Source organism: Oreochromis niloticus, linkage group LG20 (genome assembly GCF_001858045.2).
Source record: "Oreochromis niloticus isolate F11D_XX linkage group LG20, O_niloticus_UMD_NMBU, whole genome shotgun sequence".
NCBI lineage: Eukaryota > Metazoa > Chordata > Actinopteri > Cichliformes > Cichlidae > Oreochromis > Oreochromis niloticus.
This window is the reverse complement of record NC_031984.2, coordinates 33,956,811-33,984,751: the sequence shown is the minus strand read 5'-3', so window position 1 is coordinate 33,984,751 and position 27,941 is coordinate 33,956,811. Positions and strand designations below refer to the sequence as shown.

At 44.7% G+C, this 27,941-nt stretch overlaps 1 protein-coding gene across 5 annotated transcripts in view; it reads right to left on the bottom strand.

The window, feature by feature from the left end:
• Positions 1-27,941, bottom strand: part of prkcz (protein kinase C, zeta) — a 130,827-nt gene that overhangs the window by 5,381 nt on the left and 97,505 nt on the right. For 4 of the 5 annotated variants that reach the window (XM_019349790.2, XM_005458772.4, XM_005458775.4 and 1 more), the window contains 7 exons: positions 27,138-27,224; positions 24,334-24,469; positions 24,121-24,208; positions 23,555-23,674; positions 19,202-19,281; positions 16,630-16,719; positions 9,032-9,147 (listed from right to left, as the gene is read on the bottom strand). In XM_019349790.2, coding sequence (XP_019205335.1) covers positions 9,032-9,147; positions 16,630-16,719; positions 19,202-19,281; positions 23,555-23,674; positions 24,121-24,208; positions 24,334-24,469; positions 27,138-27,224 — 717 coding nt within the window. The remainder of the gene's footprint in view (positions 1-9,031; positions 9,148-16,629; positions 16,720-19,201; positions 19,282-23,554; positions 23,675-24,120; positions 24,209-24,333; positions 24,470-27,137; positions 27,225-27,941) is intronic. The other variant, XM_005458774.4, reaches the window with a different exon arrangement.

The following is a 27,941-nucleotide window of genomic DNA, read 5'->3' as shown; positions in this document are numbered from 1 at the left end:
TCAGCCTTTCCCAGCAAGAGGCCTCCCCTCGGCAAGAGCTTAACCATGCCCCGCCCCCTTCCATTGGCCAACACAACCACACACACGCACACACGCACACACACACACACACACACACACACAGAAGTAAACAGCCTGTTGCTACAGTAGGAGAAGGCGGCAGTGTTGCTAAGGGAGTGCATTTTTTTACCCAGCTGCTCCTAATCCACAGTTTAGAAAGTTCCACCTGAGATTATTCCTTCGTTAGTGGAAGCAACAAACACATAAAGCATTCAGCCAGTTCCTGATTCATCTCACAGTGGTTTTTGTTTTTCTGACATCATGTCAGGGATATCATCTTACAAGGATGGAAGGATCAAACAAACCAGCAGTGTGGAAGCTAACACAGCTCAAAAACACATCCTCTGTGGGAACGTGCAGCTGAGCCATCAGCTGATGTGGGCTGAGATCAGTGGACCAGTCTGAGCTAACGCTGACTGATGACAATGTTTCAGCTGGGCTGGACGAGCATGAGGGACGTTAATAAAACATTACACATTAGGTTATTCTTCAACATTACTAACCTCAGCTGTGCTTTATATTTTTGGAGACTGTATGTGTTTCATTGCAGAACTGATCCAGAAGTTTATATGAATGAATTGAGGCAGATTTACATCATCACAGCACACAGGCAGGTTTCACAGGAACTGAGGAGCCTCTGGGGTTCAGTTTGGCCAAAACTTGAACTCAAAGGTTTGATTAGTGGGAGCTAATCCAGCTAATCTTTTCACACCAAAAAACAACAGGCTAGGTTTGTGAGCTGGAAGCCAAGGATCTCCTCTCTAAGCCCACGCTGAAGACGTTAGCAATGACATGTCCGTGTTAAAGTGGACAAAGAGAGAAAAATACAAATGTGTTGCTCAAGTTTATGTCTGCATCGTTTCCTCAAATTTGTCTCATGTCCATCTCAGTCACAGTTGTAGCTGAACACTAAGCTGATGCACATACTTACAGGTGCACACTACAGGCTGTAATTCACACAGCTGTCTCCATTAGGGAAATGAGAGCTGCGGTGTGGCCTGGACATGTTTTCTCAACTATAAATGGAGCAGCTGAGCCATCAGTGATGTGGGCTGGCACTCAGATCAGTGGACCGCTCTATATTCAAGCTCTGTAGTGCAGCTCTGTAAGTGCAGCTCTGTAAGTACAGCTCTGTAATGCAGCACCGTAGTGCAGCTCTGTAAGTGCAGCTCTGTAGTGCAGCTCTGTAAATGCAGCTCTGTAAGTGCAGTTCTGTAAATGCAGCTCTGTAGTGCAGCTCTGTAAGTGCAGTTCTGTAAGTACAGCTCTGTAATGCAGCACAGTAGTGCAGCTCTGTAAGTGCAGCTCTGTAGTGCAGCTCTGTAAGTGCAGTTCTGTCAGTGCAGCTCTGTAAGTACAGCTCTGTAGTGCAGCTCCGTAAGTGCAGCTCTGTAAGTGCAGCTCTGTAAGTGCAGCTCTGTAAGTGCAGCTCTGTAGTGCAGCTCTGTAAGTGCAGTTCTGTCAGTGCAGCTCTGTAAGTACAGCTCTGTAAGTGCAGTTCTGTCAGTGCAGCTCCGTAAGTGCAGCTCTGTAAGTGCAGTTCTGTCAGTGCAGCTCTGTAAGTACAGCTCTGTAAATGCAGCTCTGTACGTGCAGCTCTGTAAGTGGAGCTCTGTAAGTACAGCTCTGTAAATGCAGCTCTGTACGTGCAGCTCTGTACGTGCAGCTCTGTAAGTGCAGCTCTGTAGTGCAGCTCTGTAGTGCAGCTCTGTAAGTGCAGCTCCATAAGTGCAGCTCTGTAAGTGCAGCTCCGTAAGTGCAGTTCTGTCAGTGCAGCTCCGTAGTGCAGCTCCGTAAGTACAGCTCTTAAGTGCAGCTCCGTAAGTGCAGCTCCGCAAGTGCAGCTCTGTAAATGCAGCTCTGTAGTGCAGCTCTGTAAGTGCAGTTCTGTAAGTACAGCTCTGTAATGCAGCACAGTAGTGCAGCTCTGTAAGTGCAGCTCTGTAGTGCAGCTCTGTAAGTACAGCTCTGTAGTGCAGCTCCGTAAGTGCAGCTCTGTAAGTGCAGCTCTGTAAGTGCAGCTCTGTAGTGCAGCTCTGTAAGTGCAGCTCTGTAAGTACAGCTCTGTAAATGCAGCTCTGTACGTGCAGCTCTGTAAGTGGAGCTCTGTAAGTACAGCTCTGTAAATGCAGCTCTGTACGTGCAGCTCTGTAAGTGCAGCTCTGTAGTGCAGCTCTGTAAGTGCAGCTCCGTAGTGCAGCTCTGTAATGCAGCTCTGTAAGCGCAGCTCCGTAAGTGCAGCTCCGTAAGTGCAGTTCTGCCAGTGCAGCTCTGTAGTGCAGCTCTGTAAATGCTTTACAGCTGAGTAGGAATGTGTCGTGTTGACAGTGGTGACTTAGATAGCCACACTTCATTTTAGAAACAGCCAAATCATATATCCCAATAAATGTCCCAGTAAAAGAGTTTTCTTTTCTTAGCTCTAAAGATATTTACACTACCTGCGACTTCATTATTATCATCCATACTATTATTGGGTTGAATCTCCTCCCACTCTCAGAACCATTTTAATTGTTAATGACAGATTAACAGTGAACACAGTGGTACATATACACAGTTTAATACTTTCTTACTACAAGCCTCATACACACACACACACACATACACACACACACACACACACACACACACACACACACACACACACACACACTCTTTTACCCTGACCCCTGCACTTGCCCTGGATGCATCTATCACACTGTGTGAGTGTGTGAACAGGTGCTACCCCTCAGCCTCTACGTAGCTGTGCGTACAGTTACATTTGAATGTCCTTGGTGACTTCCTGCTTCAGTTATCACAGTCACAAGAGTTTCAGAAAGCTTGACCTCTGACCTTGAGGCTGAGCTCACTGAAATTCAAACTTTGGTGTGAATTTCAAAACCCTGCATCGTTTTCTCACACTCACAGTCGTGTCAGACACATTTTAATTCAATTCCATTTTGCTTCTATAGTGCCAATTCACAACAAGGCGCTTTATTGTAATAAGCAAACAGTTGGCAAAGGTACAGCCTTTAAACAGGAATTTCATCAGCACAAGGCTCAGGTGTAGCAGCCATCCAGTGCAACCTGCTGGCAGGTGAGGCTCTCCCTCACCTGCCAGCAGGTTGCACTGGATGGCTGCTACACCTGAGCCTTGTGCTGATGAAATTCCTTGTGCTGAGCAGAGACAGGATAGAAGAGTCTCACAGTTTGAAATATGACCAGTTTATCCTTATTAAAGGCTTTAAGGTGGGGGTAATGAAACAATTTAAAAGTCTTCCTTTTCGTGGCAGATGGCTGCCCCTGAGCTGAGACAGACAAACCACTCACATTCACACCTGTATGCAATTACAATCACCAGTTAACCTCCAATAACTGCTCGTCTTGGACTGTGGGATCATCACCCACATCACCCGGAAAGAAGCGAGGAAAACATGCAAGCTCCACACAGATGGTGGATTCCAACCAGGACCTTCTTCCTGCGAGGCATCAGTGCTGAGCACCTCATTATTTCTCTGTGTTAGCCCTGTGACAGACTGACAGCCTGTCCACAGTGTACCTGGCTCTCCCCCTGTGGCCCTGAATTCAATGTATAGATAGATGGACTCACCAAGGGCTTGCTGATAGCAGGTTGTCTGATTGTTGGGGTTTTTAGCCACGATGTGGTGACTGTGAGCTGGCGTTATGTAAGTGAAGATGAAGTGAATATATCAGAGATTTAGTCCATATTGATACAACAGCATCACACAGTTGGGGCTGGATGTACATGCATGATTCAAATTATTCGTGCAATCACTAATACAATGCAACTAGCTGCAACACTTACCAGTGAACATCACAGACAGACATGCAGCATCGGTGAATGCAAAGTAATGTAGTGAAGAGTAAGGCTACGTTCACACTGCAGGCGAAAGCGCATCAAATCCGATTTTTTTCTCCTATGCGACCCGTATCCGATCATGGTATGACAGTGTGAACGGCACAAATCCGATATTTTCAAATCCGATCTGGGTCACTTTCGTATGTGGTACTGAATCCGATACATATCCGATGTTTTAGAAAGCGACTGCTGTTTGAACGGTCATGTCGCATTAAATCCGTCTTTTACGTCACTGACACGAGACAGACGCCAATGATCAGCGCCGGAGAAGCGCCCGAGAAGACATCGTGAACGCTTCCTGGCCATCCAGTGAAACTGTTGGGAAGACAACGTGAACATTTTATTTGTACTGTATAATCTGCAGATTCTGACAGAAATCTGCAGATTATCCTTTGAAGCACCGCTCCTCTAAAACAGCAGTAAGGATCATTATTAGGTTATTTACATTATTATGTAAATAACAAAATAACTTAAAGCAAAAGTTGGGAAACATAAAGTCCGAAGTCTTTATATTAAGGGCCATCAGTCAAACAATACTGTTTGCTCTGGGTCTAAACAGAGCGCGTTGTGTGTGACGTCTTCTTTTGTGCAGGTGGGCCGCTTTGAGGGTTCACACTGGAGAGCGTTTGCTGTCGCATTTTATTTGTAGTGTGAACAAGCAGACAAAAAAATCGGATTGATCAAAAAATCGGAATTGAGCATTAAGACCTGCAGTGTGAACGTAGCCTAAGACTGCACAAGCCTGGAAAGACCTGTTCATCCAAGAATGGGAAAAAAAGGATTTAATGAAAAAAGTGAGCTGCTGCAAACACATCATCGGCTCTGTGAGGATGTGCCACTAGGCACACTAAAGCAGTACTATAGTCCTAGCTGCTATATATTCAGGCCCTTGAAATCAATCACCAAGGATCAAGGCTAGTGAAGACAAAGCCCTCGTTTCCTAAGCACAGGCAGAGCCTGGCCATTTTCTAAGACAGGGAGCTGGCACAGAAAGCCTCTCCTGCACTCCTCTCACACGCTGCCGAGGGCCCCCAGCCATCCTGGCTTTTAATGTCGCAATGTAAATCTCTAACATGGAGGGTTTACCCTTCTCTCTCCTTTCATGGCTTTCACTTCCCTTTCTTCTTCTGCCAAAGCCATCGTGAGTGGGAGAGAGGGGAGACTGGAGAGCTTTTGCATCACCCCCTCCTAGCGAGAGTGGGCAACGTCAGCCCCTCTCCTTGGTAACAGGGAAGTGGAGGGGGTGGGGAGATAAAGTGCGAGACACAGGGAGGAGCCATGCATCTTCTTTTGATGTGCTGCAGTTTTTGATGCCAACTTGCTATCTCTGCTGCTCAACTGGTCACGTGCTCCCCACCCCGTCCTCCCACTCATCTCCCTCTTCTCACCACTGCACCATTTGGACCTTTTCTACCATCGTCTTCCCAAGAGTTAGTTGCAGACTCCCGTCGCAAAGTCTGTCACAAACGAGCTGGGATGAGCTTCAGAGACATCTCGTTGCAGCCCCTTAATGAGCTGCGAGGCTCAGCCACTCCAAGACTGGTTTTGAACATCGATATCTGCTGAACAGCACGAACTTCAAACTGGATGCTTCCCAAAGACATCTGCCGTGGGTGCAGATCATGATGGGCATGTAATAAGGCCGCCAAGTGCAGCACAGTCAACAGCTCTGCAGTGATAATACCAATTACTGACAGCACGAAGGGCGTCATTTATTTTGGAGTGAATTCCAAGTCCAGACACTGCGGAGGTACAGATAATCACAAGCCATGACAGACAGGTCCCCGGCAGGCGGACAGCTCCAGGAGTTACACAATCTAGAATTTTTTCAGCCATACTTTGTAAATTTCTGCTGAATTCCACATAAACTGTATATGAAATATGGAGGGAACATGAGCTATGTGGTGCTGGTGGCTGCAGTGGGCACGCATTGTTCTTAAACACGGTTTAACGCGTGTTACAACTTCACTCTGAAAGACCAAAAACAGCCCAAACAAGACCAGACAGCTGTGTGTAGCACGCCACCGACACCCACATGTCCTTCAGTTTTCAGGCCCCTCTTCTGTGGAACCAGCTTCCAGTTTGGATTCAGGAGACAGACACTATCTCTACTTTCAAGATTAGGCTTCAAACTTTCCTTTTTGCTAAAGCATATAGTTAGGGCTGGACCAGGTGACCCTGAATCCTCCCTTAGTTATGCTGCAATAGGTGTAGGCTGCCGGGGATTCCCATGATGCACTGGGTGTTTCTTCTTCACTCACTATATGTTAATAGACCTCTCTGCACTGAATCATACTTATTACTAATCTCTGTCTCTCTTCCACAGCATGTCTTTATCCTGTCTTCCTTCTCTCACCCCAACCAATCACAGTAGATGGCCCCGCCCCTCCCTGAGCCTGGTTCTGCCAGAGGTTTCTTCCTGTTAAAAGGGAGTTTTTCCTTCCCACTGTCGCCAAAGTGCTTGCTCATAGGGGGTCATATGATTGTTGGGTTTTTCTCTGTATCTATTATTGTGCGATCTACTGTACAATATAAAGCGCCTTGAGGCGACTGTTGTTGTGATTTGGCGCTGTAGAAATAAAACTGAACTGAAAATTGAATGTCCATGCAAACAAAAATTACACACAGTCCAGCAGTGTGCCAGATCCAATTATTTTAGAAAGCTTCTTAGTATGTCGTCATGCTAGCAGGGATCCCATTATTTAAAGGTGCCTAATGGATTTAATTATCAGTTCGGCTTCTGCTCCTGAGCAACAGTTGTGCTGAGTAACAGCAGGCTTGGACCGGCCTTATTAAGCTCAGAAAGTGCAGATAGTCATTATGTTATTCACATAAAACAAAGACAGATGCCAACAGGAAACAGGGAGGGAAACACAGTAATGAAGAGCAGTGCTATTAGGAGGGAAACAATGGGCACGTTTTGGTTTTTGGAGCTACCAGTGCACATGCTCCAGGAAAACCGTTCATAGTGAACACTGACGCATGAAACAAGTCACCAAGGCCACTGACCTGTGGCTCTATCACACGTGCTGACAGGGTTTCTTACCCTGCAATGACACTTTGTTTAACACTGCACTGTCATATTTTGGTTTTGGTGACCTCAGATTTTTGTTACTGCACAAAGATCTTACTCCATCCTGTAAGAGGCTTCAGTCATACACCCAGCAGTGTTTACCACACAGTAGCTCTCTAATGTTCACCATGCAACTGTCACAGCCAGACAGAAACACCTCTGTCTGTATTATCAACTCAGACTTATGTGAACCGTTCCATAAAGGCATTGTGTTTGTGCCATCATGATGACAAGCTCCATAAATCCTCAGAAGGGGAAATTCAAGTTTTGGAGCATCGAGAATCAAACCAACATGATGTTTTCTAACATTAGCTGGGATAGATCTGCTGCCAGAGCCTTATGGAATCTATTTAGTGACACAGAGAGGAAAACAGGATGATGTGTTCCTTCAGTGTGTCCGTGGTTGTGTAATATCTTTAAGCCTTTTCTCTTCAAAGTTCAGCCTTAAACAAGGGCTCCACTCAGATCCTGGAGCTGCATGTTTGCATTAATCAAAACAAACCCCCAACGTTGGAAGCTCACATGGGGGCAATCTTTATTGGATGCAGGAGGCTGCTGGGAAGATGGTCCACCCGGTGTTTGTGTGACGTTACAGAGTGAGCTCTGTTTTTAGGCTCTGTGTGACCAGGACAGGATGAACTGTTGTCTCCACTGAACACCTCTATAGTGGCTACTGCACATCTGTATGAGAAACACAGGAGCAGCAGTCCTGGGATTTACAGCTTTCCTCTTCCTTTCAGTTGATCTGATCCACTCATTTCTAATCCTGTCCATCCTGGTGATTCCCAGGGAATCTCTCCCACCTCCAGCTCATTACCATCTTCTGAATATTTGCTTTTACAAACCACCCATGACACTCATCTGCACCTACTCCACTCTGCCTGCATGCTCTTCTCCTGTCTGTTGTTGGATGGTTGACTACAGGTATTTAAACTCCTCTACCGTCTCTGCTCCTTGTAGCTGCCTGTGCCTCTGTCTCATTCACACATATTCTGCTGATTTTCATTCCTCTCTCTCCAGAGCTTACCTCCACCTCTCAACGGTCTCATCCACCTGTATTAGAGCGATTAGAACATGCTGTAGGTATTACAGGTACTGCACTGCAGTGGTTTGTATCATATCTATCTAATAGACTCCAATTTGTACATGTAAATGGAGAGTCCTCTTCACACACTAAGGTCAGTTATGGTGTTCCACAGGGTTCAGTGCTGGGACCAATTCTGTTTACATTATACATGCTTCCCTTAGGCAGCATCATTAGAAGACATAGCATACATTTTCACTGCTATGCAGATGACACGCAGCTCTATCTATCCATGAAGCCAGGTAACACACACCAATTAGTTAAACTGCAGGAATGTCTTAAAGACATAAAGACCTGCCTTCCCACTCTCACCAAAGTGCTTGCTCATATGATTGATGTATTATTGTAGGGTCTACCTTGCAATATAAAGTGTCTTGAGGCGAGGTGTATAAATAAAACTGAATTGAATCGGATTGATCCTGCTCCCTGCTCTGACAGATCCCACTGTCCTTTGGGAACATCAGTGTCTATGGAAAATTGTGACCTCACTAGCTGTTTATCACCACTGCAAACTACAGGAGCTCAGAGCTGACCCCGATGTAATCCCACCCCCGCCTTGAACCATATGTTACTCCCTCTATCATATGGCATGATCCACAAAGACACAGGGCAACATGTGTTTAAGCTGTGATATTATTATGGTTTCACTGCTGCACACAGCGCTGAATGCTCCGTATAAGAAAAACAAAGACTTATTCTGAACTGGGAATCATGCAAAGCTACTCTAAGGGAGTCCAAGAACAAAAATATGGAGTTATCCATGAGAACCCTCCATACAGTTCTTCTGAGTGTTTGATGATGGCAGTAACTGATCACAGTAAAGAGTTATCATCATGTACCGACAAAACAGTCATGCTGACGTTAAGACAGACGTGCAGTTCCACACATGAAACTTTAAATTATTCACATAAGCTTGACTTTAATGAAAGCCATGTTTGAGCTGAAAAGCAGTACTTACTCATCATCTGGTGTTAGCTGCACTGGTTCATTAGTAAACTGCGTGTCAAAGTTTTCTAGGCCGTATTCATCAGAGATTTGAGGTTTGAAGGGCGGCGTCACTTCTTTCTTCTCAAGCTGAGTGAAAACAAAGAAAGTGTATTACATATAACAGTTGCTTTTACTCACTGAGAGTGGAGCCATGAAGTCAAATAAAAAAGGCACATTTTCACAAGTGTAGACACCCCAACCCCCCACCCCCACATTTCCACAGTGGAGGAGTTTATCTGTCCCCTCTGATCCAGGGAAACAGCCCCTGGTAGGGTCTGACATGTCCACTTGGTCCCGGGGAGGGGGGGAGGGGCCGAGACAAAGAGCAAAACCCAGTCAGTGATTCTGTGTGAATCAAAATCACCAAAAAGTCCAAGGACTTAACGGCACTAGACTCAAACAATGTCACATATTTGACATCCATCATCAGTGTGTGATAGCCTGATGTCACTGAACAGGTAACGTGAAAGCACAAACATATTCTAACACATCTGTACCAACATTTGGCCAGACGTGAAACAGTGAAGCTTGGGCTCGTGTGGCTGTATTTCTGTGTGGCGATGAAGCCAAACAACAGAACGAAGAAGGTTGAGGCAGCAGAATAATTATGCCTGAGTGATTCAGCCGGAGTTTTTGTCTGATTTGTTTCCATGGTTTCACATTCGTCCCTCATCCTGTTCAAACGTGCGCTGAGGACATTTTCTAAGAACACAATGAAGTCAGACGGGCACAGAAAGACCACAGGTACCCAGCTTCGCTCGTCATGCTGCGTTTCACCGTTTTCTCTTTAGAAAGCTGGGTGAAAAGAAGCCCTAAAATAGATGTGATCATCTGGGATTTGGAGGCTGAGCCAGACCATGGGTACCATTTTCTTAATGTTGAACATGAAACAATGGCCATATTACGTGATGTCATAGATCAAGGCGTGCGCCCAGCCTCATGCTTCATACAGTGAACATGGGCTCCAGTTATTCTGCCAAAAAGTTTTATTCTTATTTTCAAGTATTTTAATGTCTACACTGGATCAGTGGGGACGCACAACCCACAGCATCTGTGTTCTGAGACACTGCTGCTGGAGACAGTCGGTTTCCATTTTATCCACTGTGTGTCATCAGTGACACATACTGGTTCTCCTCCACTGAGTCAAAATGGTGATCTTTCAACTGGGATCTCATTTAAAACAGAGAATCACAGAAGCTAAATGTGGTGTGTAGGAAGGGTGATGAGCGTCAATTGTGTTGGCGTGGTTGAAAAACTCTGAGCAGGTGGACTGCTCGAGGAGGGCTGACTGAGCCTTACCACTGTTCAGATGGTTCAGGCTCAGTGTTGATGGGAGGAGTCTAAATGATGATGATGCTCCTCGTAAAGGTTGAATCATCCGAGACTTTTACACGATGTTTCTGGTGTTATGTACCTACAAGTGAATCTCGATGTTTAACATTTGACACCATATGAAATCCAGACTTCCAAAAGCCTGCCAGAAACTGCAGCTTCTCTCCAAGAATGAGTCTATTATCGCCTTTACTGCATTAAAAACCGTCTTTATAACCTGATACAGGAGACAGTTTCAGGCTCTACAAACAGTTTCCCATCATAGGAACTCTGTGGAGGGCATTACAACATTACAGATGAAGAAGATTACAGATGTGACAGGCAGGTGTCTGTAGGCCTTACATTCAGGACCTGGACTCACAAAAACCCTGATCACAGGGTGGGTCATACACAATCACTATCCTAGCACCACAACTGGGAACCAGCCAGTGTGTGTGTGTGTGTGTGTGTGTGTGTGTGTGTGTGTTGATGCTCTTCTCTAATGTTATTGGTTCAAAGTGTTTTCAGCTTCAAACAGATAAACACCAAATAACTCACTTTGTATGTTTTTCTATCCATCAAATTTGCCCACACACACACACACACACACACACACACACACACACACACACACACACACACACACACTCTCTATTTGTTCATTTCTTTTTCAGGTTTTCGGCGCCTACCTACACACTCTGTCAGTTTCACCCCCTCACATCCTGTCTCCATCTTTCTCCTCTCGCCTCTATCTTTCTTACTCATTCTCCATTCTTTTATCTTGTTACACTGCTCTCCTCTCTCCTCCTACTTTCCCCACTCTTTCTGATGTGTTGCTGGGCAGGCTTAATCACTGTGTGTTGGTAATGAAGTGAACTGAAAGCCTGGAGTGAGCCCACACACACACACACAAACACAGAGGCAGGATCTGAAACATTAGTACTACACACATGTTGAAGTGTGGGAAAAGTGTCCCTGAGGCCACAGTGGAAGATGAAAGAGGTCAGTGAACGTCAGAGCTGTACAGGTGCCTAAGATCACAACACTCACCGTGTGTGTGTGTGTGTGTGTGTGTGTGTGTGTGTGTGTGTGCGCAGCCGTTAGTGTCAGTGACGAGCTGTCAGACATGTCTCTCACACACGTGTAAAGTGACGGCGTGCCATGCTCACTGTCTGAGTGCTGCTCTCAGGTTTCCCTCACCTCTTCATCATCCTCCAAAAGAAGAAGGACAACATCAGGGAGGCCAGTCACCATTCATTTACTGTTGGTTTGATTTTTATCAGTGAAGGTCCCACAAAGAAACGTGCTGCGTTGTTGGTCCACAGCCGGAGACAAAGGGATCCCACGGCTGTGTGACCCTCTGTGTTTCATCGAACCTTTGCTGAGATGTGGGAGGAGCTGTGATACCATGACTGCAGTAGCTGGGCACCTACCTGGGTCTCATGTCAGCAGCATATTTAAAATGAATCTGCTTGGCATTTTTTAAGAGACTCTCAAATTTGTCCAATTTAGTCAAGAGGACAGAAACGTGCTGATGGTAACCAGTCCGAGCCTTCACCAGTATCCTCCAGTGTCTCAGCTCCAGACCACAAGAACACCGCTAGACTAAACTGGGGGCATTGCTGCTTCCAGCACACTGAGCTCTGGACTCAACGAGCAGCTCCTATGGTGTCTGATTTTAACAAAGCATATTCTCTAACTTCTATAGTGCATAAATGATTTGAGAAACAGGACACTTGCATTACACTTCAGTAATGTTGGAACTTCACACACAAATGTTAGCCTTTGCTGCTCACTACTTCTAATGACTAACACTTGGCCTTGGACTAAAATAAAAGAACTGTGCATGTGGAGAACGGACGTGTTACAGAGAGAAAACTCAGCACTCCCTCAGGAAACATGTGATGAATATTAATATGTGGTAACACAGTGGTGGTACACCACGCCTGTCAGGTCCTGAGACAGGTCTGAGGGCAGAGAGCGTTACCTCTCCAGCTCGCTCAGCTCGCTGTCCCTCTGCTCTGTGTGGAATCTGCTCAGGAGCTCTGCTTCCATACATCACCCACTGTGTCCTTGCGTGACACGGACACACTAAGAGTTTAAAAAGTTTAAAACATATCCTGATACATAGTTGTTTTTATGTGATACTTAGAGATCAACATTTCCATATGCACCAACATGAAACTGACAACACAGCTGTGTTTGCTGTTTGGAGACTATCCTCAGCATCCATGTGTATCATGTATCATCCAATGAAACAGCTGAAAAACGTCAGCCACCAGTCTGCATGGTAAGGGTTTGGGACTCGAGTGAACCATGTGAAGGCCAAAGATGTAGAAAACTGGGAATACTGGCCAGCCTACCAAAATTACTCAAAAAGCACATCATCGGTTCTTCCAGGAGACCACAGAAAAACCAAGACCAGAGCTTCAGGCCTCACATGACTCAGTCAGGGTCAGTTTGTTCATTCAACAATAAGGAGACTGGGAAAACTGGCATTCCTGCCCTGTGCAGAAACAACTCAAAGGCTGCTCTGATACTTGCCAAAAAGCATCTTGTTGATCCCTAAGACTATTCCATGGACTGATCAATGTTTAACTTTCTTTTGCGTCTTTTTTAAAACTAACATTTCATAAAAACAAAATCATACCAACAGTCAAACATGGCGGTGTTAGTGTGATGGTAGCAGCATTTATACAGTAAACAAAAGGGATTCTTTTCATCCTGACTCTTCCTCTCAGACATGCCCGGGCTCGTCTGTAAATGCACTGCTATATTTACATTTTTATATCACATCCACATTTATACTGGTATTATCATGGGTGATATGGCATAGCTGTACTGGATGATATGCAGTAACTACTGAAACTATGAATTCTGCTCTCTACCTGAAATTTCTGGAGTAAATTTCCAGCCATCAATTCATGCCCTGAGGCAGCAGTGCACGTGGGTCATGCAGCAGGGCAATGATCCAGATCACACCAGCAAATCCACTGAATGGCTCCAAAACAAGAGAAAAACAAAAGGAAGGTTTTGGCCTAGTCAAAGTCTCAACTTAGATGCAAGTGAGAAGCTTTAGCATGACCGTAAACAGGCTGTTTATGCTCAAAGGTCCTCCAGTGTGGCTCAATTCAAATCATTCTGCAAAGACAAGTGGGCCAAATTTCTCCACAGCTGGTTATCACAAACACTTGTTTGTAGTTCTTACTGTTTGTAGTTCTTGCTGTTTGTAGTTCTTGCTGTTTGTAGTTCTTGCTGTTTGTAGTTCTTGCTGCCAACAGCGGTGTAACCGATTATTAGGTTATTAGGTACATATATACTGCTACTTCATTTGAGCTCTCAAGGCTCTTTCTTACTACGAGCCTCATGTACACACATACAAAGACATTTTACAAGTGATGTCTCCTGTTCCTCAGCACTTTTTTACCCTGACCCTACATGCACACCCCCATGCATTGATCAGAGGGTGAGTTTGTGAACATTAGGTTACAAAATACCGGCAGCCTCCACGTAGCTGCATGTTCGGTTTACATTTGAATATCCTTGGGGACTTCCTTCATGAGTTATCACATTCATAAGAGCTTCAGAAAACTTGACCTCTGACCTTGAGGCTGAGGTCACTGAAATTCAGACTCATTCAAGATTTTTTATACAAATGGTATGAGTTTCAAAATCTGAATGTCACCTTGTTCTCACGTCATCACCGCCAACCCAGGAGGGTGATGACATCACACCTTTTTATGGCTGAGCGGTAAAAACTGCAGTTTGTGTTTATTCCTGTTATCTTTGTCTAATGTTAATATTTGTTTGATAATCTGAAACATGGAAGTGTGACAACATGCATCTAATACTAATGTTTCAAATGCTGCGCGTGTGTGTGAGTGTGTGTGTATTATTATCATTCCTAAACAAGAGAGCGTGCCCTCTGTATTGTTGACGTTCTTCATATATGCAGCAGACACATGATATTAAGTCTGATGAGATGAAATCAGAATATGACAGCTCTCTCTCCCTCACAGATGCCAGGCTGTAGACCCCCCCAGATCAACTGTCTGAGGCTGTGTTTTAGGAGGCAACACACACGTTTTACTTTCAACCTTTAAAAAGTGTGTTTAAAACGAGCCTCAGAGATAACTAAGAGACCGTTTGCTCACTGGTTAGGACGTCTCGAGCACTGGTTTTGTCCCAAAAGCCACCACACACAGACACAGGGCTCTTACCACAGGTTGGTCGACTCTTAACAGAGGTGAGGTGAAACACACGGGCTACAGCTGCCTCTATTCCCAGCACTCACATGGATTAGCTGTTACATACTGTAGGGGGAAAACGCTCCAACGACATTATGGTCTAGTTTGTGTAAAGACTGCAGAGATGCTTCTCAATAATGTAAAGTTGGGAATTTTAACACAGAGAAGTGACCACCAAAGTGCCTTTACTTCTCACTTCACCTGCCGTTTTTCATCATGTCATCTAATAGTATGTTCAAGGTGCACACATGTAGTTTTCATCAGAGTTATGAAAGCAGCCACAAACAGAATGCTTCTATTTGAATCCCGGTTATTGTGCAACACCATTCCTATCTCAAGCCACGCATGGAAACTCCCTGAAATCACCATTTTCATAGTAGATGTTTGTTAAACCTCAAATTAAGACAACAGAAAAGTGTAATTACCCTCCTGAGAACAGTGGAGAAGAGCAGGCATGGGTCTGAGACGGAGATGGGGGGACGGGGAAACATTAGCTGTGAAGAAATCTGCAGACATTACATTTGTAGTTTCTCCTAGACATCTCCACAGGTGCTTCACCTGGACCAACCTTTTGTCTCCATTCTTTGGCTTTGTTTTTATAAGTGAAAGTTTTCCTAATCATTTCCAATATACTGTCCCAGTCATCGGGCAACATTTTCTTACCACTCTGAGCCCGTCTCCACTCCTCCCTGAGCTGCACACAGTTTTCCTTCTTCAGCTTCCATCATTTAATCTTTGGCTTTATCTTCACTTGTTATTCCTCTTCTTGGTTTCATCCTACAGACCGTTCAGTGCTGCCTAAGAAGATTTGCTCCTTGCAGTCTCCCATCTCTTTCTTAATGCACTTTCAACATAAGATACAGTCTACCTGTGTGCACCTTCCTCCACCCTTATACGTCATTTATTGTTCTCCCTCTTCTTAAAATGTGTGTTTACCGCAGCTATTTCTGTCCTTTTTGTCTACTATCATCTGTCCTTCTCCATTTCTCTCCACAACAAGCAGAAACCTCCTCATCACCTGTTTCCTTCACCTACCTGTAATTCTATTCTATTTTATTTACACAGCACCAAATCGCAACAGCAGTCGCCTCGAGGTGCTTTATATTGTAAGCTAGACCCCACAATAATACATACAGAGAAAAACCCAACAATCATATGACCCCCTATGAGCAAGCACTTTGGTGACAGTGGGAAGGAAAAACTCCCTTTTAACAGGAAGAAACCTCTGGCAGAACCAGGCTCAGGGAGGGGCAGGGCCATCTGCTGCGACCGGTTGGGGTGTCTGCTGAAGTCTGCTCCAATCAATTCAAGTTAGTTTTATATAGTGCAAACTGACCATTCTCCACCGTTTCATCCAGCCCAGTATGCCTCTTTCTCTTCTGACACTGAACTTGTGGGGCACACACACCAACAACACTCAACAAGTCATGCTCCTGTCTGTGTGACACACTAGTCCCTATTCCCATGTCCATACTCCTGCCACCTCCCAGCATGCTTCTCCCAGCACCACACACAGTTATTGTTAACTTGGATCCCGAATGATCCGGTACAGGAATCTCATTCTTCATGTACTCCTTGGTACTCGGAGTACAATGGCTTGTCACCTCCATGTGGCTGGTGACTGTAGTACTTTTATATAACATTTCACATTACAGCTCTGAGATGGAAGAAAGGTATGTATTATATTGATCTTGAGAAAACAGTTTTAACCATCTCAGGAACTGATCTGAAACCAAAGGCAAGAGTGAGACAAGCTGCAAACCAGTAAAAGCATCTTTACCAACATGCTGTAATCAGCAGTTGTCCAAGAGCTCCAGTTAAAATGCTGATGATAGCCGTAGCAGGTGATGTCATAGAGGACTGCAGTAACTGAGTAGATTTGTTCCCTTACTGCATCTTTCCAAGCCCATGCATTTGGAAATCATAGTGAGACTGCAGTGTGTGTTTTGTGTTTAAGATGAAATAACTTTAATACACAGCAACACGTTTTCACTCAGACTTCAGTTCTTACCTGTTCCCAGTCTATACTGCGGAAAAACGTGTGGGACTTGATGTCTGTGAAGCCTGTCTGGACCTGGCAACCCAGCCGCTCCTTGGGATCCTGTTGGAGCCAAAACAGCTGGTCAGGAACATCAACAGAAGCTGCTGTAGTACACATACTGTAAGAAATGCCTGGAGCATGATGAAAAAGATCAATTATTATATTTTATTATCATTTAAATGTTGAATTGTACATGAAATGACTGCCAAGTACTACAAAGGTATGTGTACATGTGGCAGAGCCTCCCTGTGCTCTGCTCATCACAGTAAACATGCAGGTGACATACAGAGGTTTAAACAGAGGCTGTCTCAGAGGCAGGACATTGAAAACACGAAACCAGAGGCTCAAATGCAGTAACGGTCGTTGTTTTGTACAATTCAATTCAATTTTATTTATATAGCGCCAAATCACAACAAAAGTCCCCTCAAGGCGCTTCATAGAGGTGCAAACTGCACACACACAAACTGTCTATGTGACTTTATGTTTGTGTTAACAGCACTGTTATAGTGTCACTGCTGGTCTTTAACCAAAGACACCTTTGCCTTTGTCTTCTGTGCACATGGTTTTTCTTGTTGTCTAAATATCGCACAGTAAAGTGATGCATTCATCACGGACACTTTTTATCCAGCTCTGCAATCACAGCAGAGGGAAGAAACTACAGTCATCAGCTCTTACTTGTAGTCCACAGTGCAGCTTGTACCAAATGAAAGTTTCATGTGCTTACAACACATTTATTTCTGCTATTCTGCATCACTGCAACCAAAGCATCTCAGGTTCAAACAATAAGTGCTGTGTAGGGATCTCATCTGGACGTTTGCAGTAGAGCACCTGGTTTTTCAGGTGTTTTGGTGTGTACACCCCTGACTCTGGTCCCAAGGGAATTAGCTTTTATCAGAGATGGCCTAACATGTCAAAATAAACTGTGTAACAATATGGCTCTCAGATGAGCTCTTATACAGAGTAGATGATAAATGGTCTGCATTTATAAAGCATGGTAATCCAGGGTTATGCTTGACCAGTTTACTGTGCACGTTGTCTTTTATGTAAAAATATACAGACTTTCTGCTGAATCATCCTTGTTATTAATCTCTGTCTCTCTTCCACAGCGTGTTTGCTGTCCTGCCATCCTTGCCTCATCCCCAACCGGTCACAGCAGATGGCCCCGCCCCTCCCTGAGCCTGGTTCTGTCGGAGGTTTCTTCCTGTTAAAAGGGAGTTTTTCCTTCCCACTGTCGCCAAAGTGCTTGCTCACAGGGGGTCATATGATTGTTGGGTTTTTCTCTGTATGCATTATTGTAGGGTCGACCTTATAGTATAAAGTAAGGAGACTGTTGTTTAATTTGATGCTGTATAAATTAAACTGAATTGAATTTTCCATTGTGAACTCTGCACACTCTGCTTACACAATCATTTTAAATATCACTTATTTAAAAAACAGACAAATTCCTGTATCCGTGTTAATATATAAGACCCTGCTGGAGCTATGGTAAGCTAACCCTGTCCTAACTTATTAAATAAGGTAAAGCTGTGCTGAAACAGCTGTGGTTTTATCTGAGGCCTTCTTTCCTGCCTGGAGGTTGCACGTACTGTTGCTGGGTGCTCTGGCTAAAAGGAAAAGGTTAATGGGAGATTCTAAATTGCCTGCAGGTGTGAATGTGAGCATGTCTGTCACTATGTGTCAGCCTCAGGCCAGACTGGCAGTGGGTCTGTGGTGTCCCTGCTTTCACTCCTGGCTTTAGCCTTGTACTTAGTGCACAGACACGATGTTGTTCTTAAAAAGCATGTGAAAGGAAAAATGGCCTGGTAAATGGCCTGTATTTATATAGCGCTTTACTAGTCCCTAAGGACCCCAAAGCGCTTTACATATCCAGTCATTCACCCATTCACGCACACATTCACACACTGGTGATGGCAAGCTACGTTGTAGCCACAGCCACCCTGGGGCGCACTGACAGGAAGTCACTACATTCAGTTTTCTTGGTCTGACAGAGGTGCCAGCCTTTAAGCAGCAGCAGCCTGGTCCAAAGACGTCGGTGCGAATAGTTCAGCTTATATTTTAGTGCTTTCACTGTTATCATGTGTGCTGCTAATGTGTAGGCAGCTCTCTAAATGAAATCATGCTGGATGTTTTACTCATCAGAGTGGGTCTGAGGTGGACTAGTTCCTGTCAGTGTTACATGTGAGAAAGTGCTGCTTATCCCAGCAGTAATCTGATTACTGTGTCACTTTCACACTTTTTATCATTCACTTTGAACAATAAGAAACAACCAGTCTCGCAGGAGTAGCAGCCTATGTTGTTGTTCTTCCAAGTCGAGTGATCCAGCACGGTCCTGACCCCGGTGCCGAGAAACCCTGGACTGGATTACCACATATCCTTTGTTGTACTGTGTAAATACTAAAATAACAGAGGCACAACCGTCCACTCAGAACTAAACACAGAGGCCTACGCTGTAGCATAGCCCATGCTCTGGGCCACGATCCCACACAGTGAGCTGCAGAGTGCACGCAGGAGGAGAGGGTGCTTATGGGAGTGACTGTCTCACCTTGTTTAGAAAGCCCTTGAGCACGCCGGCAGCTTTCACCGACAGAGACCTTGGGATCCGAATGGGCTTCTCAAGAATAACTGTTGGCAAAAAGAAGGACGGCAACAAAAGAGAGAGCGAGTGAATTAAAAGGACAATCGTGAGGAGGGAGGAATGATTCACAGTCCAACCTGCCTGTGGGTGACTGTGTCTGCTGCGTGGGAGGCAGAGAAAGGGCGGAGATGCAGAGGACACTATTCTATTCTCTCTCTCACACTTTTTGTGGTCTACTAATAGCCTTGAGACTCCAACAGCTAACAAGAACAAAATGCAGTAAAAACTGTTTCTCCCTCAAAACCCAAATCCAGAGATGAAGAACTGCATCACAGCTCCTTTTTAAACATGCTATTCACCCATTTTATTAGTATTTTAAACCAGTGTGCACGAACACTCAACAACTGAGATCCAGTTTCTCTTAAACCCAAAAGACTCCTGCACCCAGGACAAGGCAAACACCGAGAGAAAAAGAGGAGAGCTGTGTTTTGTGTGTCCCACCAATCCACACCACGACTAGAAAGACGGTTATTTTACTAGCTCGATGTTCCACTTAACTCAAGTTTTATTTATGTAGCACAGAATCACAACAGCAGAGCCCTTAAGGAGCTTATCCTGTGTAGATATTACAGAACTGACACTAAAGTTGACCTTGAGATGTGCTGATGCTCTGAACTGCAGATCTGGTGTATACAAATGAAAGTTGTCCTGTTGTGCATCTATAAAATAAAGTCTTATTTATCTGATACTGCTCTGTGGTGCTGTGCCTTTGACCAGGTGATTAAAGTTGATGGTCAGCTGTAGTAGAAACAATCAGACAGGTAGTTTCAGGTGAGCCATGACACTTAGAGAGAAGAGGAGAACTCCCAGTTGCTAGTGCCTAAAGGCTACTGGGAAAGCTCATTACAACGCAATCATTATGTTTATGACAAAACCTTGGCAAGAATAACGGGCCAGTTTCATTGGCCGCACATTCAGGGGGTCGTTGTGAGCATCCTGACCTGAATGCCACTGCAGCCTTTGCAACAGGTGGAGGGTCCATCTGAGCAAATTAGCATGGAGCTGATTGGAGCATTTCCCCAAAGTCAACATGTGCCAACAGTAGCACCTACCCACTGGCACCCTGTTGGCCAACAGCATCAACGGCAGTCTTTAATCCAGGTATGGAAATGTCATCTCTGATGGCAGACGTGTTTGCTTTGGCAGGGTGCCCTTCCTGATGCAACCCTCCATATTTATTGAGGCTTGGAACCGACACTAGGAGTAAACCAGCTTGTGGTCGCCCTGGCAACCACGGAGCTAAGAGAAACAAAACATGTCAGCAAAATCAAATAATTGCTGGTGCTGACTAGAAAGAAATATAAACATTACCAACAATCAACATTTCTGGTTTATACATATACTTTTTAAGAAAGAGGCCATTTACGTGAAAAGGGAAAGACCATCTCTGAATGGAGGAGGGGCCCTAAGGGTCCATCTGTCACCATCTGACAATGCTGTGATTGCAGCCATTCCCCAACTCTCTGTGAGTGGGACTCATGGACATTGATCAGTGGGTTTTGATCAATTTGCATATTAATGATAATAAACTGACCTCCCAGCCCATTGTTAATCAGTGCTGCTGGTTTCAGTCATTGTGCAAATGTCCTGTTTATATGGTTGGAAACCTGCAGTCAGCTGAGACTGAAGAAGTCACCTGATGATGAGGAAACGTTTCTCCCACTGAGAATGTCCAGATGAACAGAATCAACCTTTTGGGAAAATGTTTAATTGTTCCCAGTAACATATCAGTGCCATGACAGAGAGATAACCAGTGTTGTTCACCTCATCTGTCAGTGGTCATAATGTTACGCCTGATTGATTTCTGTCACTGTGTTTACATATTAATAATCTTTTAATCTTGGCAACTGTTCAGCCGACCTGCTTCAAACATGGATGTGTTTACTGGTAACTGGTTTTTCAGAAAGAAATTGTTGTTATATCATGAAGGTAGACTACATCATTTATCACTGTATATAAACAAGGTTTGATGTCATTTGTCCTGTTGGTATACACAGTTTTCTTTCTGAAGCCAGTCTTAAACCATGACGCCTCCTTTCAGTGTAAAGGAGAAAGCCCAGCTGAAGAAATTTTAGATATTGCTACATAACAATGAGTTGAGAAGGCTGATGAATGCCAGCTGGAGCCTAGCTGACATGGGGGTGGCTGCTATTGGCCAGTTTTAACAGACAGATAGTCTGCTGTATTAGCCTGCCCATTTTATTTTCACTTCAGCTATAAAAGTAAAGTGCAAGCTTTACAGGTGGCTGAGGTTTAGATTTAACCATTACATTCAGTTCTTGTACATGTTAGCTGTGAATACAGCCTTGTGGCTGATTCCTGAATCAAATGTTTCTGAGTGTCTATCTAAAGCTCCAGGGTTAGCATGTGGTGCACAGATACCCAGAGTAAGGCCTGGCTCAGGGTCTAGCTAGGCGGCATATGGCTGGGAGCTCCTATAGTGAAGGGTTGGTTTCCATTGGCAGGCATTGATCCAGGAACCTGCTGCTGTACCGGTAAGGCCGCCAGGAGGACGGTACTGGTGACAGATGCTAGCTGTGGTGCTGCACTATGCTCCTTTGACACAGTGTGTAGTATGGAGGAATTTCTGTCACAGAGGACAGTCTGGGTGGCTTCGTGCTATGTAAAGAGACCATATGGCTCGAGGAAACACATGCAAGTAGAAGTTCCTGAGGTTTCTCTATTATAAACATGTGATCACACCGAGGTTATTTTCTGCTGACTTCTACTTCTTCTACTTGTCATCTGGGACACTGTAAAGATCTGTTAAAACTCCACCATGATGAAGCACTCTGCTCTGTCTGGATGTGGAGATTAATGACCAGACTGACTGTGGATCACTTCATTAGGCACCAAAGTTTAAGTTGTGCACAGTTCAGTAACAAGCAGTGGGTATTCTGAGTGCTGTCATTGTGTGTACTTCAGTTCTTCTAATGAGGACAGCAGACGTGCTGCAGGCCATGAAGAAGAGTGAAAGCAGCAGCATGATGCTGAGTGTGTGAGCAGGTACCAGTGTGAGTAACAGGTTTACGTTGCAGTGATATATATATATAGATGTAAAATGAGGACTCGCACATCTGAAAACGTGCAAAGAACTTGTTGCTTTTTAAAAGTACTCTGTATGTGTGTTTGCTACAGCTTTACTGCTGAGCACTGCTGGATGATGACACTGTGATGTATGAAAGCATGTCAGTCTCTGAATGCTAATCCTTTTGTTCCACTTGGAAACGTCCTTATCCTTACAGGAAGAGAAATGCAATCAGGTGTGAGCATCGGAGGGAAGTAACTAACACCTCTTTAAGAGATAAAAATCACAAACTGAAATACTGTAAATAAGATTATAATGGATGGAAGATTACTTTAACATGATTGCAGTCCTATCATTTGTATCTAAACTGCATGAAAACATGTCTGACTCTGCAGCTTCTCTTGGTGTTTTGCGTGTGCTGCACTGGTTTGACTTGACATAGATCTTCTTCACCCAAACAGTTTCAGTTAGAAATGATTTGGAACGGAGTGGCTGGGACGTCAAAACAAAAAGCTTCAGATTTAGACTCAACAGTCAAACTGTAAATGAGCGACTGTGAGCAGCTACAGGAGGAAGCTCTCGTGTGCCCCTGACTCTTACAAATGGACAGGATGTGCACCTTACTCATTTTTTTCTAACAGATGATGAGATCTTCAGTTCCAGATAAAACTCCACTCCCACTCGTTTTGTTTCATGACGCTTTAAAAGTAACCGCCGCCCATCAGATTTACACCTCCTGATTATGACACAGCGTGTCAGTAAACATGCTCATGAACCTCTACAGTAGCCTCAGTGTGATTGCACACGTTGTGTAAGGGGCGTGGTCTCCGGCCTGCGTCAGTGGAGGAAGCCACGGAGAGAGCGGGCTCCAGGCTACGACACAGCGGCGAACATAAGAGGAGAGCTTGTGGTCCAAGACTAAAACTGGAACCACAACAATGGCTCTCTGTGTGGCTCGTTCACACACATCAGTGCACGTGTTTGCAGCAGGGCATCAATCCTGTTCATTTCACTATAAGATAATATTCAAACTCACCCAGCCCTTTTTTATTTTAGAGTCTTTAAGTTGAAAGAATTAAAAAAGCCAAAGTGCGGATTAGATTTCCTCGCCCTGTAAAAGCTCCATGTAGTCTGCAGACTGACTCATTATTGATGATGATCAGTGATATCTCCTTAAGCAACAGGCTTGAGTCTAACAGTCAGTATTGGTATTGATCATTGGTCTGGCTCACCCTGAAAGAGGTACTCCTCTGTGTTCATGTCAGGATTGTCAGTGATGATGTCGAACGGGGACCTTCCAGCCATCATCTCAAACATCAGCACGCCCAAAGCCCACCAGTCCACACTGAAGCCTGGGAGGAACATCACATCACATTCAGACTGGGTGTGACATCAACACACTGTTGTGCATCTGGCAGCTGTGCTCTGCTCAGAAACGATCAATAAGTTACAAACCAGGGCTGAGAGCTGAGAACAGAGGTCATGTCTCTGTGGTGCTTGGTACACTACATGGCTCTGCACATGTACAGACACACAACACGACATACTGCAGTGTGGACAGACTGACACACGGCTAACGTTAGAAAGGGATTTAAACACACAGAAAATGTCACACATGCAGGAGTTACTGGGAACCTGCTGTATTATATACATACATACCTCATGCATACTTAACGAGGTAGCACAGGAGCACATTTGGACCAGTTAAACACATTCACATGTATAACATGAATGTTGTTAGACAGCACATATTAGTTTGTAATGGTTTGTGAACCCTTTACACCGCTCCTGTACTCACCATAGTCTTCCCCTCTCAGGATCTCAGGGGCTATGTAGTTTGGAGTGCCACAGAAAGTACTGGTGGTATCACCTGGTCTGATTCCCTCCTAAGAAGAAGAAGACAGCAGCGTTTGGAGAGATCAACAAGAGCATGCTAGACCTTCCAGTCAATACTGAGCTAATGCATTATTGATAATGCTACAGCTGCCCACACTGTACACACTGTCCTTACCTTGCACATGCCGTAGTCTGTGAGCTTGATGTGTCCCTCGTGGTCCAAGAGCACGTTGTCCAGCTTCAGATCACGGTAGATGATGCCCTTTTCATGTAGGAAGTTCAACGCGATGCAGATTTCAGCAGCGTAGAATCTGCGACGAGATGAGAGGTGACCTGATGCTACCAAACATTTTCACTCACACATGAGAACATGTCCAAATCCTTCCTGCACAGCTGCATGGATTTAGTGACACTGCAAATCGATGTTTACAGACCATGACTAAAGGTGACTCGTCTCAATCGTTCTCCAAAAAAGCTGCATCTGCTCGTGATGCTGTCGAGCGTTTGTGTTACATTTACAGAAGCTACCTGTGCTACAGCCATAAGAACAGCAGTGACTTGGAGGGCACATGTAAACGCTCTCCAAAGCCTGACAGGTCCACACATTTACTTCACAACAATAAGAGACGCAGCAGGCAGGTTGTTAGATTTCTAACCTGTGTGTGTTTTGGGGCCAGGTCAATGTAAAACGATGACGGCCCTCAGTGCACTAATGCCTGCGTGCTATATCTAACATGACTGAATGACTGTTTCTCTTCCTGTTTCTGATTAGTTGTTGGGATTTTTATAGATTATTGTTCTCCTTTTTTCTTATAATGTAGAAATTGTGAAGGTTTGGCCTTGAAGACACAAACACTCGTTAGAAACCCGAAGCACACCTGCCACCTTTGCCAGCTGTTATTTTGTAGATAAATGTTATGTGTTGGTTCAGTGTACGTGAAATTTAAAAAAGCTGAAAGACCAACAAAAGTCCAGCAGGTTCAAATCTGCGGCAGGCAGGTGTTCACCTCTGCAGAAATGTAAGACGTCCTCCCAACAGCTGTGCACGTCAGTGGGACTCACCATCTGCTGCAGGACTCTTTGTCTTATAAAACTAATGAAAACTGGTTTTTATAGCTCTGGCTAAATGTTGGCGATCACGGTCATGCTGCAAACAGAGCCTGGGATGGATAAGTACAGTTTACAGTTCCCAGAGAAGTACGTTCCCACGTGGCCTCTGTCCTTGTTCCCTGCAAATAATTTACTCAGCTGCTGCCAAAGCTCTTAGAAAGCTAAAGAAGCCATCGATAACACCTCCAGCCGTGTTACAGTGGGCTTTGTAAACACTACTGTTTACTACTGATAGCTGTCACTGGGTGAGAGGACACCCTGGACTGAGATGTAACTGAATTTGCGCGTCACATTTGCAAAGCGTGTGTGCGTGTCATGCAGAAGCAAAGCCACTGTGTAGTGGCCGTGTCTCCAGCTGTGTGTACATAAAGTACCACTTCACAGGTGTAGTTTACTCCCTCTCAGACGGAGGTCTGCCAGTATCATCACTCCTCTCTGAGGCCACAGCTCCTAACAGTTCAGCATGTGTCAGAACACCTGCAACACTTTGACTCCTGGGTCCATACAAAGTAATAGACATTAAAGGGAACGTTCTCCTCGTGCCAAACAGTTCTTCTTCTACTATGCCTATTGTTATGACAGCTAGTCTATAAAGCCTTTGTAGTTTGGGCCATCATTAGATGTACTTGGAGTGCTTCTTCGGTGAGTCAGTCACATGTTTTCTCTCCATGTGTAGGTTGTGTGTATTCTGTCTCTAGGAGATGAGCCTTCATTAAAACTGACAAGCCTCTCACTGTCTGCTGCTATAAATCTGTGAAACACTGAGGCAAAAGACTGCAGTGGAGAAGTCCCACGTCGCTCCCCCACATTTTCACTGTGACAGCCTCCATTGTACGCTGTTGTTTCTTTGTTGCCATCAGACTGATGGAAGCTATGGCCTATCAGCAGCACAATCCCCTGCCCACCAGCCCGCCTCCCCCACGGTGTGGGGGAATGTGGCAGGGCTCTCTCTCTAAGAGCGCCGCTCATGAATATGTACCATCATTATGAGTAATTAACATGCTGCTTTGCATATGTACAGCCACTGCCTCCACAATCCAGATTGCATGAGCTGATAGGGGTCCAACGGTGCCTCTGTAAATTACACAGCCTTTGATCCGCTATTTATCAGAGACACAGCTGGAGCGCCCCGCGAGTAGACAGCCGCAATGAATTATGGGTGCTCATTATATTTTAAAAGAAGGGTAAAAGTGTTGAGACCCGTTAAAGCGTCCCATGAAGCATATCTTTAAACATATGTGTTTAAAAGAAGACACCCTGTATGAATCTGTAGACCGTCCTGAAAGCCGCTGAGCTGATGTGTTTCAGGCACGCAGCTGGTACCTGAGGCCTCTGATGTCTAATACTCACAACAGCTTTCACGAAGACAGCTGAACATGAGTCTGCCCGCTCTGCACAGACATGCGTTGAACCGGCCCAATGCTGCACGTACACATGGCTGTATCGTCAGAGCTGCCCTCACGATTGCCTGCGTGTAAATCGAGGCTACGTGAAAATATAGGTTACACTGTCCCTGAACTGGCTCTGCTCCAGGGATGCAGATACAATGGTTTGACCCTTCTGGAAGTCATTTACCCCAAAATTGTTCACAATTGTACAAATGAGTTTTCTGTGTCATGTCAGTGTAACCAAAATCAAATGTACCCACTTCAGTGTCATCCTGCTATCACGGAGGCCTCATTTACCACCTCAGACTGAATCAGCTGCTGTTCAGTCTTCATTCAAACATGCAGCCTGTTCATAATGCATATGTGGGAGTACACCTAAACACCATGTGCCTATCTATCTAAAGATTCTCACATTGTGGACAGGGACCATATTTTATGTGGATAATGTCTGGAAACAGCTGGCGTACATCTGGAGGTTTACCTTGCGTGCTCTTCTGGGAGCTTCCTTTGTCGTTGCATATGAAACATCAAGTCCCCACCGTTTACATACTCGATCACTAGAAATAACCTGGAAACAGAGTGAGAACATTTATGAACAGACGTTACATCAGATACTCCCAATATGAACGTTATGTAAAAGTTAAAAAAGAGCATTTCTTGCTGGTCTTCATTATATCAAAAGAAAACATGCACCTTGACTCAAAAGCCCCGTTTGATGTTATTTCATCAATAATAAAAGTAAATGGATCGTTATGATATTAGTTCATTTTACATCACATTAAAGAGATGAAACTGAGACGGTGTTATCCTTGTCAAGAAGTCTTCATGAAAGGACCTCAAGTGATCAGGAGAAGATGGTATTAATATAGTATTAAGATAGTATTAAGGTAGTACTAAGATGCTGGAAATACGACATGGGTGGATCCTGAAGTAAACTTTTCACAAATGGCAGTCGAGCGATTGAAGCGACTGAAATGTGAGCCAATAATAAGAGGGAGTAGAAAATACATTAGTGGGTTGCCTAGGCAACCGAAGCCTGCGCTATCCTCTCGTGACCAACCGTCGATTAAAGCAATGCACAACGAGTGAATCTCTTCATATGTGCACGCAGTTTAGAGGTGAGACACAAACGACCTGAACTAATCCACAGCACATGCATGTTACATCGTAACCATGTGCTGCCAGCACAGCCACTCTTCACCTGGCTTAAAAGAGTGGAGGAAATATAGTACAGCTGCAGGTGGTGCCTGGAGGGGTGTTGCTCCACAAAGGAGACTATGTGGAA